Source organism: Amaranthus tricolor, chromosome 6, assembly GCF_026212465.1.
Source record: "Amaranthus tricolor cultivar Red isolate AtriRed21 chromosome 6, ASM2621246v1, whole genome shotgun sequence".
NCBI classification, from domain to species: domain Eukaryota; kingdom Viridiplantae; phylum Streptophyta; class Magnoliopsida; order Caryophyllales; family Amaranthaceae; genus Amaranthus; species Amaranthus tricolor.
The window spans coordinates 16,656,816-16,674,394 of NC_080052.1; the positions used below are offsets into that span (position 1 = coordinate 16,656,816).

Genomic DNA, 17,579 nt, shown 5'->3' on the forward strand with positions numbered 1-17,579 from the left:
CATGCTCTCCTCAAGTTTCTGATTATTCCTCAAACTCTTGTGCCACGTCATGCAAGGCTAACAACTTTCTGTTATAACTCTTCGTACAGGTTCTTTTTTTTTTTGTATAAATAATGTTTTTAGTCTTGTAATTTTTCAATATATATATATAACATTTAATGCATTTTAATTAGAATGAATATTTTAAAATCCAATCTTCATTTCAAACTTTATCACAACATCTTCTGAACAATAGCATTCTCACCCACAATCAACAAGATTGATTGATTACTGAACTTGAATGGTGTAGACTGTAGAGAATGCCTTACTCAACTAAAGAATCGGTATCAATCAAGGTAATTTCTTATAAGCTTAACTCTATTACATTGTAAAATAAATGAAGAGTATCTCTCGCTTTCTCACCCACACACTATATACAAGAGTTTTCTGCAAGTTTAACAATCTTGGTGGTGTAAGAACTGATGTTCAACGAACATCTTAGATGCTGTCGGTTTCTTATCTTTACCAACTTGCCCACAACAGCTCCTTCTGACTTGATCTCGCACTCCAATATCATGGGAATAGCTTCGGCCTTATCAGAAACTATGAAGGCTGTACCTGCTCCGTACAGAGGAACTTTGTTTCCCTCAATGTTTATATGCATTGTTCTCCAGCTTTTTCTGGGTTGGTAATGTGACTCCAACTATGTACAAGTCACGTATTTAATCATACGAATTTGATGTATAGAATAGGCTAAGGAGTAATAGTTTTTGTGAGTTAATCTTTACAAACCAATACCCCAAGTCAAATGTTTATAACTTTTTTTTTTTTTTTTTGAATAACAAATGTTTATAACTTTACTCCTTGTAATAATTAAAACGTATTTTCAAGCTACCATTAAAATCAAACATCATAATTATATCTTTAACTACAAAAATTCATACATAATAAATAATAATCACTCAAGTAATTTTTAAATTATATTTTTTAACTGCAAAATTTATACATAATAATAAAGAAAAATTATCTAGAATAATCTAACATTTTTATTATTTTCCTACTATAATTTCACCTATTGATTAACCATGAATAATCCCAACTTTTTGACGCATTAATAAAGTAAACTTGGGTAACCAGATGACTTACTATAGTAGGTAATTCACCAAAAAATAAAACTGAAAATTAATGCAAAATTGGAGAAAAATTTTAAAATAATTTTTTAAAAAGATTTTTTAACATTTTTTTCGACATTTTATTTTAATTTATGTTTTTTTTAAAAAAATAAAACTTACTATGTCATTCGGTTAACGAGTTTATTGTAGAAAAATACCTTTAAAAGTTGGAATTATTCTTAGTTAATCAATAGGTGAAATTATATTAAAAAATCATAAAAATATTTGAATTGTTTTAGGTAATTTTTTCTCATAATAAATTGTTGTTCAAATTCCCCGGAAAATTCAACTCTCAAAAGCACAAATGGACTTAAAATTTAGAAAAGACTGCCTCCATAGTCCATTCCATAAAACTAGCGTCAGATACAAATTTGTGTAAATTAAGGAAGCATAGAAAATGTGATAAAAAGATACTCCTTGTCCCAATGAATTATAATTACTAGTAAAAAGAAATATATTTTTAAAAGAAAACACTAATTTTATTGAGATCATCTTATCATGAGACAACTACAATTAAGTTGGTTCAAACACTTTAAAATAAATTGTTGCCTTATACAATTCGAATTTCATAGTTTTTTAATTTTTAATCAACTGCTTGTATGGGCGCGTTTTATGATGAGGCGGTCTCATACAAGACTTGCAGAAAGAAAACTAATATAGATTTGATAATAAATGAATAAAAATCAAGTAAATTGTTTAGATAAAATTAAAAATTATAAAGTGTGGATGAGATTTAAAGAAAATACATAATAGACTATTATATAAGAGTAAAATGATACAAATGAGTGAGGCAGGTTAAATAACAAATAATGGTAAATGATTGGGACAAGGGGATATATATTTTATTGGATAGTGGAAGAAATGTATCAATTAAATGAAAATATAAGCTAAATATATAAATAAGAATTTAAAAAATATAAATTATGACTAAAAATAGAATTAAGGAAAATTATTTAAAACAAGCTAAGAAAAATTAAGCAAAGGAAAGGGAACTGGAATCTGACCTGACCAGAAGCAATGGTGAGATGATAATAACGAAGGTTAATAACAGAGTGGCTAACTTGAATGCCGTAGAAAGTAGCAGGATTGTGCACTTTCATTCTCACTGAACAATTTATTGTCAATATTTTGGTTGGTACTCCTGTTTCATCTGTTCCTTCCCCAATATAGAAATTATTTACCATCACATCCTACATTAATGAATGATAATATCATTACGCAATACATAGTATTAAGGTTAGGATTCATTCCTTTATCATCCAATAATTTATACACTTTCTGTTCATTAAATTTGTTTCTATTTATAATTTTCGATCATTTTATTTTAAAAAATCTTTCTTTTTTGTATCACAAATTTTAGACATAATTAACTTTATTATTTCTCATTTTAGCCAATCAGATTTCCGTTTAAATGCCGTTTATCACACTCATAATCGGATACATGTCATACAAGATGCAACAATCAAAAATTTAGAAAAATAATATTTATGACTATGAAGGGTAAAAAAAAATCAAAGATTAATCATTTTGATTAACATGTAAATTGCTAATAAATTTTCAACATAACGTTACTTATTGTAAAAAAAGGTAATAATTGTAATATGAAAAGCATTAGACTACCCATGTATCATCACCTTATAGTTTAGTTATAATGATAGTCAACGAGAAATTCTTGAACGCAAAATTCCTTTTCAATCAACCATTAACATATGATGCGTTACACATAGTAACTGCAGTTTTCAACGTTCCAGACTAATTTCTGAAAAAAGCATGCAAGACACGCTAATTGATCATAGAAAACGCTATCCAATTAGCATTTAAATATTTATTTAGCAATTTAATTTAATTTAAAGAATGTCACGAAAATAATATAGAACAAACCAATCAATTAATTATTGATTATTTTTAAAATAGAAAAAAAATAAATTAATAAATAAATAACCTCGAGGAAAACTTGTGCAGCATAAGGTCTGCTAGCACCCCAAACTATAAAACAAGCCACAGAAAAAACCAACACAAAAAGCATAATCCCCAACACAAACTTACAACTCCCAGACAGCTCTTCCCCATCCTCATGACTCCACCAATTCACATACAAATCCTTCTCTCCTTCCTCCTCCTCCGGCACGTGTCTCCGCCCTCCCAACAACCGGATCCTCTCCCTGTCTCTCCTCTTTCTACGGTACCCTTGAGGCCCACTCACTCGGCTCGCTGCTGACTGACGATTGAAAAAAGAGAGCAATGACAATGACCCAGGGCTCCATAGCCCAACTGGGGTGTTTGTCGTCTGCGTTGCGATGGCAGTGGCCGAGGCGGTAGTCGATGACTTGTCCTCCTCGTGAGAGTCACGTGAAGGACTTTGTACGTAGTAAATTTGCCTTGGTGGCTTTGGTGATGAGCCTTGTGATGATGTTGCTAAGCTAGTAACATCATCAGATTGATTTGAATATTTTGCATACATCATTTTTTTTGTTTCTATATCATGAGATGATCAATGCACGGAAGAATTTATTGTTGCTGTTGAGATTTGTAGGAGATCGAAAGAAGATAGAAGGGAAAAAGATACGTAGTTGAGTTGATTTGGGAAATGACAAGTGTTCCACTAAAGTTTGGTATTAGTAGTAAAATCTGCACTTTTTAATGGTTTTATCATCAATACAGGATTTGCTGAAACGCATAAACTGTTTGACTGAATTTGGGTAACTGATACTTTGAGGGGTTGTTTTCTCCCTTTTTCGTCTTTATATCTGCTTAATTTAGGGGGCATTTCAGTGGATCTTTACTTCAGGAAGACTGGTGGAAAGCATGCGTAAATTTATATAAAAAATATAATTTCATTTGTGTATTTATTATCGGTTGTTCAACACAAATTACCAAGCGTTCTTTTACTCATCATCTATGACACACTTATTAAATCTTTCATCCTTGCTTTTATTAAAACCATTTATTTATAAATTATTGTATATAGTTAACTCATTTATTAATTATTACTGCAAATTCTATATTTTACGACTTATAGTCACAATAAATTAAAAATTACATATATTATAACCATGTCTCTACCTTAATTATCTTTGACCTTATTCAAGTTATTCAAATTATCCACCGTTACCTTCTCTCTCTATTAAATGTATTACATAAATAAACTAAGACAGAAAATTTAGGGTCTATGATATTGGGACTCGCCTAATTAAATTTTCCAATGAACACAATTATATTAGTATCTACAAAAGTTTGGATTAATTATGTGATTAAAAGTGATCTTGTCAATTTCAAGATTCTTGATATATTAACTATCAGATTTAGACCCTATTAGTTTAATTCTTACACTCTTATTTGATTGACTGTACTAATAAAAATTTAACTAAAATCTACCCTAAACAAGTTACTGATAATCTCAAATTCCTTTTTATATTGATTTGGTTAAAATATATATTCGAAATGTAGGATTAAACCCTAATCCTAGAACAAGAAATTATTCACTAATCATCAAAGTTAACATAAAAACAATAAATGAAACCCAAAACATGATTCTAAACATAATTAAAACTAATGAGAAAGCAGTTAAATAACGATTGAAAGAGCAAGAATAAGAAAAGTTACAGAGAATAATAGCAGTTGGACTTTTATTAAATGAAAAACTATAACTTATGGTGTAGGAAATTAAAGTGAATAAAGAAAATAGAAAAACTAAGTTTTTACGTAAAAATTAAAATAACTGAAAAATAAACTCTTATCACAAATTAAACCCAACTACTTGTTTATACTAAGAGGTCGTTCGGTTTGAGATTTTTAGCATTAGGTAACGGAATCATTTATTTCATATTGTTACTGTATGTTTAATTTGAGAAAAAACAATGTGAATCAGTTTTCGAGTGTAAGTGGATACTGTTAGATTATGTATTACGGTTACCCATATAAGAGTAGTTATTTTATTAGTGGTGTGTAGTGTTGCAGTTACTAGTTTTTTTAGGAGCAGTTACTTTAAGTTTCTGTATATATTACCATTATCAGTTGTTGAATAAAATACAAGCAATAAGAATCAGAAAAAACAAAAACCTTGCTGATTATCTAAAAATCATGGTATCAGAGCTAGAACAATTCTGAATCGTTCTTCGCAGCTTCATCATATACCAATTAACCTACCTTAAATCCAACAATGGAAGATGAATCAAGAACTGTCATAGCACCAGACCAACCGGTCACAATGGGGCAGTTGTTGCAACTCTTTAAACAGTTAAACCCCAACAAACCACCCACTGAAACCAGCACACATACCCTCCTAATCTCAGAGAAATTAACAAATCAAAATTACACAAAATGGTCCAGGCTGATGCACTTAGCCATTAGTGGACGGGATCGTCTCAATCACATCATCGACGATCCTCCGCCCACAAATGACCCAGCGTACAACCAATGGATCAAAAGCGATTCGATTGTTATCTCATGGATTCTGGAGAATATAGAGTCTGATCTAGTTAATCAGTATCTCGATTTTCCGACAGCCAAAACGTTGTGGCAAGGGATTGAAACACTGTACAGCAGTGGGAGAGATGGCCTGCAAATTTTCGACTTAACAGTCAAAACCAACAAGATCCAACAAGGGCCAGACACCATTGAAACATACTACAGCAAGCTAATTGTTTTATGGAAAGAAATTGACCGAAGACAACCAAATCCGTTGAAGGATCCATGCGACATAATCATTTATAATCAAATAACTCAAAAAAACAGATTATACCAGTTTTTAGGAGGCGTTAATGAAACATACGACAAGGATAGAAGAGATCTCCTCCTCTTAGACCCTCTTCCCACAGTGGAGGAGGCCTATGCAAGTATCAGAAGAGAGATTTTGAGACGAGGAATCATGAAGACAAGCCCCTCATCTGATTTTGAGTCACCGGACACCGGAGGGATTTTCTCAGTCAAAGGAAAAACTTACCGGAGGGATGATGAAAAAACTCACCTGAAGTGTACCTATTGTGGTGGTACTAGGCATACAAGGAACGAGTGTTTCAAACACGTGGGGTATCCAGAGTGGTGGTCGGATTCTAGGAAGAAGGGAGAAAGAAAACCGGCGATTCTCATATCAAAGTCGCATGGGAAAGGCAGCAGTAGGATGGCGCCAGGAAAGATCCACAACCATGGAGGAAGGAGCAAAACCAGGTGAAGCCATGAATGTTACAGGCATCAAGAACAAGGAAGAAGGTATCAGAAATGAGGGAGGCACCCTCACAGTGGAAAAAAGGGGAAAGGGTGAAGGAGAGAAAGACCGCCCACCTCCTTTTAAAGGAGAAGGATCAGAAACCCTAAAGGAGGGGGCGTCACGTAGCTCCTCCTTTCCATCCCAAGAGTCACGTGGCTCCTCTTCTCCATCCCACATTTTTTCTGTTTTTTCGTCCTCATTTAATACTTCCTCTTATTTTGATAGGGGTTGGATAATTGATTGTGGTGCCACCGATACGATGTCGTATGACCCGAACGATTTTTTGACTCGTGACACTCCTATAAAAAAACATTATTAAAACAGCCAATGGGGAAGAGATTAAAGTGAGCAGAAGCTGAGTTCAGAGGTATAGCAAAGGGAATCACAGAAGTCCTGTGGCTGAGAAAGTTACTTACTAAACTAGGATTCCCTCCTAAAAAGAGTTGCGAGCTGTACTGCGATAATCAAGCGGCTATCAATATTTCAGAAAATCCGGTTCAACATGATCGCACCAAACATGTAGAAGTGGACAGGCATTTTATAAAGGAGAAATTAGAAGCCCAAGTAATCAAGCTTCCGCATGTGAAGTCCAAGGATCAGCTAGCAGACATTCTTACAAAGGCAGTTGGAACTCATTTTTTTGAAGAGGTTCTGTGCAAGTTGGGTGTTGGTGATCCAACGACCCAACTTGAGGGGGAGTGTTAGATTATGTATTACGGTTACCCATATAAGAGTAGTTATTTTATTAGTGGTGTGTAGTGTTGCAGTTACTAGTTTTTTTAGGAGCAGTTACTTTAAGTTTCTGTGTATATTACCATTATCAATTGTTGAATAAAATACAAGCAATAAGAATCAGAAAAAACAAAAACCTTGCTGATTATCTAAAAATCAGATACCAATATTTTGTTATCGTGGATCGTTGAGCGGTAACAGATTTTCATCTTAACCCTTCTTTACCTTCCTCTGTTTTTTATTATCAAAGACTTTGTTTCTCGAATGCTTTTTAGAACACAACCATTTGCCATTTTTTATATTGTACTGCAACTCCCTCCGACACTCAATTTCAGCAGATTCTTCTCTTTCCTTCACCATTGTTGTTTACCCTAGATCGACCGAGGTAGAATTAATGCATTGGTGGATGAAATATAAAGCAAGAATTAATGTTAGGCAAGGAAAAATTCGCTTCCTGATCGCGCTCTTGTGTGTTTATAGGGTATCCCAATGGGAAGAAGGGATGATATAAGGTATATGATTTTGAATATTTTGACTACTGCTAGATTCTTTATCATCATAAACTACATATATTGGTGCTATAATAAATAATAGAGAACAAAAGAATTATTTAGAAGCTTTGCAACATCCTGAATGGAGAAGTGCAATGGTACAGGAACTACAAGCCTTGGAATAAAACAATATTTGAGACTTAGTTTTACTTCCATCTAGCAAGAAAACTATCAATTCTCGTTGGGTTTATAAAACCAAATATAAATCAGATGGGTCTGTTGAGCGACACAAAGAAGAGTAGTAGTACAACTTTGCACCCAAGTCGAAGGCTTGGACTATACAGAGACAATCTCCCTAGTTGCAAAGATAACTACAGTTTGTTGTTTACTAACAGATGTTGCAGCTAAAAACTGGGACCTTCAGCAACTCGATATTAATAATGTTTTCATTCATGGTGACTTGAACGAAAAAGTTTACATGTGTCCTCCTCCTGGTCATCTCTCTTCCGGTGATTCAAGAGTTTCTCTTCTCAAAAAGTCATTATATGATCTAAAATAAGCAACCCGACAATGGTTTGCTCAGCATGCTAAATTTTCTACTGCACTTCAAAGTTGTGGTTTCAGTCATTCTCGAGCGATCACTCTCTCTTTATCTATCGCAGTGGTGATGATTTTCTTGTTATACTTGTTTATGTGAATGAATAATTATCGGCGGCAATAATCTCAAACTGTGCAACCAAATTAAGGGTTACATTGCAAAGTGTTTTCCAATTAAAGACCTTGGAAATACGCTCTTGATGCTGGAGCACTTGGTTCCAAACCTAGCCAATCCAGCCACAACATCGTCTAAATGATGAAGATGGTTCTGTATTAAAAGATCTTGCTGCATATCAACTCATCTATCTTACTATTACTCGTCCTAATATATCTTACACTGTTCAAAATTCTCAGCCAATTCATGCACACTCCATGTCAACCACACCTAGATACTTCTATGCGCCTTCTTCAATACATAAAAGGAACACCAGTACAAGGTTTGTTCTTTTCCACTCAAAATAATTTGCAAATATATGCCTATTGTGATGCAAATTAGGGAGGATGTCTGATAACCAAATGTTGAATCACTGGATTTTTCATTCATTTAGATGATTCTCCACTATGTTGGAAATCAGAAAACAACAAATTGTCTTGATCTTTTGCTGAATTTGAATACAAGTAATTAGCTTCCATTACAATTGAACTTATTTTGTTGCAAGCCTTGTTGGGAGACCTCGCTATCAATCAATCATAGTCAATATGCTTGTTTTGTGATACTGTTGAATATCAGTAAGTGCAATTGATTCATACGGCTTAAGATCTAATTGATCTGTTTTGAGAGAAATGAAAGAAGGAGCAAGAAGAAGAAGAGAACGGATTTCTCTAGGAATCCTTTTCTTGAAGAATTTCTCTTGTTTTATTATTTTAGCACTTTTTCCTTTTTGTAATTACATACCCATGTATATCAAAGTACTCCTATTTATATGTAGTGTTATTTTACAAATTGATACTAGAACAAAACAAAAAGAAAACAAGAAAGGCTTTGATAGTTTGTTAGAGTTTCTCACAAACTATGCTAAGTCATCAACCAAGTATTTAAAGGATTAATTGTAGAAGTATATATACCAAGACCCCCCCCCCCCCCCCCCCCTCAAGCTAGGGAGGCTGGTCAGGAAGCATGCCTAGCTTGTGAACTAGCTTAGAGTGTTGAGCAGCAGGAAGAGGTTTTGTGAGAACATCAGCCAATTGTTCTATTGTAGGAAGGTAAGAGAGTTTTATGAGTCCGTCCATCACTTTCTCCCGAGTAAAATGATAATCCAATTCCACATGTTTAGTCCTTTCATGGAATACTGGATTCCTACCAATATGAATTGCAGATTGATTGTCACACCTGAGTTTTACAGGAAGCAGATTAGAGAGACCTAATTCTTTCAGAAGGTTGACAACCCAAGTGACTTCTGCAGAGGCTGCTGCCATAGCCTTGTATTCTGCCTCTGAGGAAGACCTTAAAATGGTACTTTGCTTCTTGGATTTCCAAGAAATGGGTGAGTTGCCAAGTAGAAGAAGATAGCCAGTAACAGATCTTCTGGAATTGGGGCAGGATGCCCAGTCAGAATCGGAGTAGGCTTGTAAAATGAGTTGTGTATTTGCTTTCAAGAGTATGCCATAGCCTACTGTTGCATTGATGTATCTAAGTACATGTTGGAGGGCTTGAACATGAGGAAGCCTTGGATGTTGCATAAATTGGCTTAAAGATTGAACGGCAAAAGATAAATCTGGCCTGGTGTGTGTAAGGAAGTTTAGCTTTCCAACCAAAGACCTATATTGAACAGGATCATGATAGGGTTCACCCTTGTCTGCTAGAAGTTTTACTTGTTGCACATGTGTGACTTCAATACCAAGAAAGTAATGAAGGAGGCCAAGGTCTTTTATGCTGAAGGTAGAGTGTAGATGTTGTTTGAGATCGGAAATGACAGAAGAATCAGCACCTGTGATGATAATATCATCTACGTATACAGCCACAATAGTCAAGCCTGAAGTTGAATTCAATAGAAACAAGGAATAGTCATTTTTGGATTGCTGGAACCCTTGTTGCTGTAGCTCTTGATTAAGTCTAGTGAACCATTCTCTGCTGGCTTGTTTTAAACCATAGAGAGACTTGACCAACCTACATACTTTATTGTCTGGGTTGGGAACACCTTCTGGCAATTTCATGTACACCTCTTCAGTCAAGGTGCCATGTAAAAAAGCATTGTTTATGTCGAGTTGGTGCAGAGGCCATTTGTTGCTGGCAGCAATGGCAATGAGACATCTGATGGTGGTCATTTTGACAACAGGAGAAAAGGTTTCCTGGTAGTCAATGCCATACTTTTGTGTGAATCCTTTTGAAACAATCGAGCTTTAAACCTTTCTACTAAACCATCTGCTTTTAACTTTACTTTATAAACCCACTTGCACCCAATTGCTTTCTTTCCGTGTGGCAAAGGCACCACATCCTAGGTATGATTAGTGTTGAGAGCTTCAAGCTCCTAGTTCATGGCTTCAACCCATTTTTGATCTTGGGAGGCTTCTAAGTAACTTATTGGTTCAATGATTCTGCAATTTTGCTCAATAATATCTTTGTTATCAGGTGGAAGGGAGGAGAATTGAACAAGATTCCACCAATGCTCATTAAGTATGGTAGCACACACATAGTCTTGCATCCAGGAAGGTTTATTATGTGGTCTAGATGATTATCTAGGTGGTGGGAGGTCATTTTCTGGTGGGATAATTTGAGGAGGTTTGTTCATGAGAGGATTGTGTTCTGAAAGGTTCTGTGTTAAGAGGTGGATTAGTGATAGGGTGGGAAAGTGGTTCGGGCAAAGGGGGAAAATAAGAGGGATCAATTGTTGTTTCAGCAGGTAGGAAAATAGGCAAGGAAGTTGGAGTTGAGGCAGTGAAATGGAAAGGAAAATGTTTTTCATGGAAAACAAGATCTCTAGTGATAATTATCTTGTTGGTATCAAGAGTTAAAACCTTATAGGCTTTCTAATGAGCAGGATAACCTGAGAAAACACATGGGATGGCTCTTTGGTCAAATTTAGTTCTATGAGATTTGTTGGTAGAGCAATAGCATAGGCATCCAAACACTCTAAGATGCTCCATAGAGGGTTTGCTGCCATGTAACTTTTCATAGGGAGTTTGAAAGGAAATTGCTTTCAAAGGCATCCTGTTGATAAGATGAGTTGCACACAATAGACAATCACCCCAATACTGAATACGGACTTTAGATTGAAAATATAAAGCTCTTGCAGTTTCCAGTAAGTGCCTGTGTTTTCTTTCCACAGTGCCATTTTGCTGTGGAGTGTTAACACAACTCTTTTGATGTGCAGTACCATACTTCATGTAGAATTGTAGAATATCACCTTCACAGAATTCTTTTGCATTATCTGACCTTATAGTCAAAATATTGGCTTGAAATTGTGTTTTAACAAAAGTAACAAATTGATATAACAAATTTACCACATCACTTTTGTGCTTGAGAAGAAAAATCCATGTATGTCTAGAAAAATCATCCACTATAGTCAAAAACATCTTACAATTGTCATGAGTCTTGACCTTGTAGGGGCCCCATACATCAATATGCAAAAGCTCAAAACACTTCTTGCTTTTAGAAAGACTTTTAGGAAATGGTAGCCTTGTTTGTCTAGCTTGTGGACATATCTGACATATGAAGTCTATAGTCTTATTATTGTTATTCATACTACATACATGATGTAATCTCTTGAATGGCAAATGACCAAGTCTTAAGTGCCAAAGCTTGCTCTCTTCTGAACTTTGTGTGACAAAACCAGTGGCAGCAACTAAATCAACTTCTGAATTATGATTTGTGAGTTCATCTACTGCATATAATCCTGACTTCAATTCACCAAGAACCAGGGAACTTTTCTGTGAAGGATTCTGTAGTATACACTTGTTCTGTGTAAAAGTAATGGTGCAATTAAGATCTTTACACAATTGATGAGTAGATATTAGATTAAACTTGAATCCTGGAACATGTAATACATTTACTAATATGATCCCATTCCCCAGGTTAACAGAACCTATGTGTTCCACAGTTGATTTCTTTCCATCAACCATAGTTATGGTGTTTTGTGCGTGGTCATACTTCTTATGTGTTTCAAACAAGGCTAGATCAGAACAGACATGATTTGTTGCTCCACTATCTACAATCCACTTAGCTTTGAGATTAATTAAGAGGCATATACCTGCTACATGAGCTTGTGGTTCAGTAGAACTTTCCTTTTGCTTTCTGAGATAGTTTTTGATTTCATTGAATTCTTGCACAGAAATATAGACCTGAGCTTCAGGATCTTGCTGTTCATTACAATCATGTGTAATGACTGCTACAACCTTCTTTCCTTTGTCTTGTGTCTTTGGCTGAAAGTTGGGAGGATAGCCATTTAGAACAAAGCACCTTTGTCTGGAATGTCCAGGAACCTTGCAATGGTCACAGTAATAGTTGATGTTGCTATTCTTCTTGTATCCACCATTAGTCTTGTGATTACTTGGTGATGAGTAATTGTTGGATTGAAAGGCTGGCTTATTTGGTTTGTACTCATGTCTCCTGTATTCCCCCTTTCTATAATCAGCAACAAAACCCATAACATTAAAGGATTCTCCTTGCAACTGAGCGACAGTTCTCTGCTTCTCTTCTTAAATAAGCAATCTATAAGCTAAAGACACATTTGGTAGTGGCTGCATCATGAGAATGTTAGTCCTGATGTTAACAAACTTATCATCTAGCTTCATGAGAAGCTGTATGAGTCTTTCTTCTTGTTGAACTTTAAGAAATTTCCGAGTCAAGTTGCATGAACATCCATTGCATGTACAAATAGGTAATGGATTTATGCCATTAATTTGATCCCACAGGGATTTGATTTTAGTGAAGAATTCAGCCACAGAACTACTTCCTTGAATCAAGTCACTTAGATTTTGTTGCAAGGTGAATAACTGAGGACCTGATGTTTGATCATATCTTTCCTCCAGATCTTGCCATATTTCTCTGGCTGTACAAAAATAAAGAACGCTTCTAGCAAGATCATTATCTAATGATCTCAGAATGAAAGAAATCACCAAATGATTACATCGCTCCCATGCCTTGTAATCTTCATGAGTCTCATCAGGTTTCATAACAGTTCCATCTATGAACCCTAGCTTATTCTTAGCAGATAATGCTATAATCATACTCCTTTTCCACTCGTTAAAACGTTCTCCGTTGAATTTCTCAGATACTAAAGGTGTAGATGTGTTTTCAGAAGGATGAATGAAATAAATGCTAGCAGGATCTTGTGATTTAGGAAGAATATTTTGTGAAATGGACATAATGAAGAACTGGAAAAGAAAAATTTAGGAAAGAAAAACAAGATTTGTGTAGAGATTGAAGGAATTTGAATCAAGATAACAAAATGAGATTGATATCACAATGAGATTACAAAATTGCTCAAGCATCAGATTGTTGTTCCAAAAATGGCTCTGATACCATGTTGAATATCAGTAAGTGCAATTGATTCATACGGCTTAAGATCTAATTGATCTGTTTTGAGAGAAATGAAAGAAGGAGCAAGAAGAAGAAGAGAACGGATTTCTCTAGGAATCCTTTTCTTGAAGAATTTCTCTTGTTCTATTATTTTAGCCCTTTTTCCTTTTTGTAATTACATACCCATGTATATCAAAGTACCCCTATTTATATGTAGTGTTATTTTACATATTGATACTAGAACAAAACAAAAAGAAAACAAGAAAGGCTTTGATAGTTTGTTAGAGTTTCTCACAAACTATGCTGAGTCATCAACCAAGTATTTAAAGGATTAATTGTAGAAGTATATATACCAAGAGATACAAAGACAGCATTACATATCATTAAGAATTCTATTTTCCATGAAAGAGAAGCATGCAAAGATAGATTGAATTTTCTAGAAGGTACCATTGTTCCCCATTACCTTTCGTCCTATCATCAAGTAGCCAATATCCATAATTTACATGCTCCAAACTTAAAAAGATGTATCAGAGCACTCTTAATGATAACTAAAAAAAATTTCATAATCAATCTCTTTCTATACTTTCTTTCTACAGCATCAAATTTTAGGTAGAAAAATCTCTTAATCTAATTTATCCCATCATTGAAAAACAAAAAATTCCCTTACTACTTTCTCCCTCCTGCTTTTACTCTACTCCTTTTTTCTACAATCTTAATTTTTTAATTTAAAATTTATTTTTAATGATGGACCCTTGTGCTGAGATTCCAAAGTTTTTCACTTTAAAGTGTTTTTTTAGAAATATTTGTAATTGTTTTTGAGTTTCTACTAATAGAAATAAAAACCTCACAAAAAACCCTCAACTCAAACATAATTCCTACACCAATGGGAATGGTCTTAAAAGAAGGTTCTAATTGATTGATATTAATCAAAACAATACACATCGTAAATTATACTAATTGATTCTAATTTATTTTGTATCCTAATTAATATTTCTGGTATATTCTTTAGCCATGTACTAGTATATACTCCCTCCTATTCAGCTGAACTGTCCCATTTAACTTTTCACACTTGCCGAGGCAACATTTTAACTCTTAATATCTCAAATTATGCTTAATTAAAAATTATAAAAAGTTGATATTAATAATCCTTGTATTGAGACAAATCAAACAAGATCCCATGACTATATTTTAACTTATAGATTAAGAGTAAAATACAAATTAAGAGTGATAAGTGAATAGTGCCAAAAAAAAAATGAGACAATTCAGCTGAATAGGAGGTAGTATATTGCTTATTAAAGTATAAATAAAATTATCTCTTAATTCCTCTCAATATCTTAACACTACACAGTATACACATACTATATTTATTTTGCTCCTATAAAATTTGCCTGTAAATTTTCGAAGCTGTAAATATAACACTGAATTTACGAGAAGTTTTTTCCGATTTTTGTCCTCCAATCATCAATATGAAATCTCGAAGTGATTAACAATAAACTAAAGTCAAATGGTAATCTTTCTCTCAATAGAAGCTGAAACCCAAAGATTCTTTTAAATCAAACTATTTAAATTCTTTAATATAATTACAAATCTAATCTATTTGAATTTAGTTGATGTTCCTGTCAAACTTAGGTCGAGTGAAATTAATTTCAAGTTAATGGAGAATGGGCAGATGGAAATTGGGATGAATTGATTGAGTTAACAATGTTATAATATTGCTGTTTCAAACCAACGAATTTTAATATTTTGACGAGCATTTCTGTTTGCTCATCAAAACCCCATCAGAGATACTAATCGCAATTACGCCTGAACATCAATCAAAATTCCATTCCTCAAAGCTCAATCGTTATGGCTGTCTTCAACAAATTGTTCGGAGGGACAACAGGTTTTTGACAATTCAACAAAATGTACTTGAGCGTTACTAGACTTGTTTCATTCATTAAAGTCAGCAAATCTGAAGAGCTCAAGCATTAATTTCCGAGTAGAGTAACACCTCCCTTATCAATCGTCGTTGCTAGGGGGCTGCCTGAATGACTACTCAATATAATGTTGTCAATAAAAAAAATATTTCAAAAGATTATTGATTTAAAGGCTCAGAATGTTGCTTTATCTGCTCAGCGAAGAGCCTAAATTTTTATAAAAAAATTTAAGCACTTCTCATACAAGAGGTGTCAGAATAAGTCAAGCACTCATCATTTTCGGCGCTAGAAATCAGTATCCAATCTGAAACTTTGAAATTAATTTAGAAATTGGAATTTAGAAAATTTAATTGAAGAGGTCATCAGATAGGAGCGAAAGACTATAAAGGTTTAACTTAATCACAGAATATCATCTGAACTATGCATTGAAAGCATCACGCGACCTCGTATCTTCTCAAACTTAAAATTTAGCGAAAATTTTCAACATTTTATGAGAAAATAAGCCGATTTATACTAGTCTCAGAAGGAAGGCAGTAGTGTGAATGTAATCATGAGAAAACTCATACAGTTAACACACATCAAATTAGTAGCATCATTGACTAATCAAAATCAAAATTACTGAAAATATAGAATGAAATCAAAAATATAAAATTTTATTTTAAAAGTTAGCCTCATAGAGAAGATTAGATGATCAACATGTATAGATTCAGCCATATGCTTGTCTATTTATGAAAGTTTAATCATCGGCCAAAACAAACGATAATCTTTATCTTTAAATAAGAAAAATCAACTAAAAAATTGGAGGTGAGAGAAAGAGGACTCTGTTTATGGGTGGTGATATAACAGAATGGTCGGCAAGGCGAAGAAAATCGCACTTACGATGAACGAGACCTTACATAATTTCTTCATCGTCCTCTTCGTTATTCGATTGAATCAACGAACGATCTACCAAAAAATGCCTCACAGAAAAAAAAAATAAATAAATAAATAAACTTGATGAGAGAATGAAGTGAGGAAATGGATGAAAAGAATGTGAATGATGAAAATTGCTTCGTGAATAAGCGGCTTATAAGCGAGTGAAGTGAGAAGCAATCGGTTAGGGTTTCTAGTTGAGAAGGTGGGCTTTATGGATTTAGGGTGCTCTTATCGTATTGTAAGTTTTTGGCCCAAATTTATAGTGTGGTTTAGGGTTTTGAATTTCAGCTGGAATTGGACGAGACCGTCTCAATATGAAACGGATAGCCTAATTATAAATTTTTCTCAATATACGCTCAATACTTGATCTAATTAAGGTCATAATCGATACATTTAGGGTTAAAATTGAATTTTTTTTATAAGTTGTAACTAAACATAATTAATCACTTTAAGGTATGAATTGATCATTCTTAAATCACAACTGAAATTTTTTATAATAAAGTAGCCTTGAACTATTAGTTATTTCCAAGAGCATTCATGAATCAGTTGGCAAATATAATTCGAAATCGAAACTTTCTTCACCACAAGGTAAGCAAACATTATACCTACAACTTTATTTTCAAGTCTATTATGAACAGAAGCTGTTGAGGAAAGAGTAATATCACTATTATTGATCGATGATTAAAAAGTACAAGTATTATTATGTTTCATTAAAAACCATCATGTATGCATCGAATAAGAGTATTTGTATTGTGCAATGTTTTAACACTATTATTGATAATTTTATTGACCATTCATTTGTTGTTTGAAATTCATCTATAGAATGATAGAATAATACCATTTTATTAAAATTTGTTCTGATTATGAAAATAAAACCATTTTTAAGTAGAAATTGATCAGTTTAACGTCAAAATTGATCACATATAGGTCCAAATTGAAATTTTTTATTTTAATTGATTTGTTTAAGTTTTACTTTACGTTAAAAATTGATAACTTTAAGGTCAAAATTGATACCTTTAAGATCAAAATTGATAAATGCCCAGAAAATAAAAAAAAAAAAAGAGAAATCGTGCGATGCTATTACACGTGCAAATTAAACCAGCCCAAATTGAC

The 17,579-nt window shown here is 33.7% G+C and overlaps 1 protein-coding gene and 4 non-coding genes across 5 annotated transcripts; all 5 read right to left on the bottom strand.

The window, feature by feature from the left end:
• Positions 1-409: 409 nt before the first annotated feature.
• On the bottom strand, positions 410-3,615 carry LOC130815600 (uncharacterized). The gene is made up of 3 exons (XM_057682091.1): positions 3,094-3,615; positions 2,156-2,341; positions 410-682 (listed from the first exon to the last, which is right to left on the bottom strand). The coding sequence occupies exons 1-3, from the start codon at positions 3,613-3,615 to the stop codon at positions 410-412; spliced, it is 981 nt and encodes a 326-aa protein (XP_057538074.1).
• Positions 3,616-15,536: 11,921 nt separating this feature from the next.
• On the bottom strand, positions 15,537-15,660 carry LOC130816769 (small nucleolar RNA snoR77). The gene has a single exon (XR_009043308.1). It is a non-coding gene; the product is annotated as a small nucleolar RNA snoR77 (small nucleolar RNA).
• A 62-nt stretch (positions 15,661-15,722) lies between these two features.
• LOC130816764 (small nucleolar RNA snoR1) lies at positions 15,723-15,835 on the bottom strand. The gene has a single exon (XR_009043303.1). It is a non-coding gene; the product is annotated as a small nucleolar RNA snoR1 (small nucleolar RNA).
• A 70-nt stretch (positions 15,836-15,905) lies between these two features.
• LOC130816761 (small nucleolar RNA snR60/Z15/Z230/Z193/J17) lies at positions 15,906-15,998 on the bottom strand. The gene has a single exon (XR_009043300.1). It is a non-coding gene; the product is annotated as a small nucleolar RNA snR60/Z15/Z230/Z193/J17 (small nucleolar RNA).
• A 369-nt stretch (positions 15,999-16,367) lies between these two features.
• On the bottom strand, positions 16,368-16,465 carry LOC130816763 (small nucleolar RNA Z43). Its single transcript, XR_009043302.1, has one exon. It is a non-coding gene; the product is annotated as a small nucleolar RNA Z43 (small nucleolar RNA).
• Between the last annotated feature and the right edge of the window lie 1,114 nt (positions 16,466-17,579).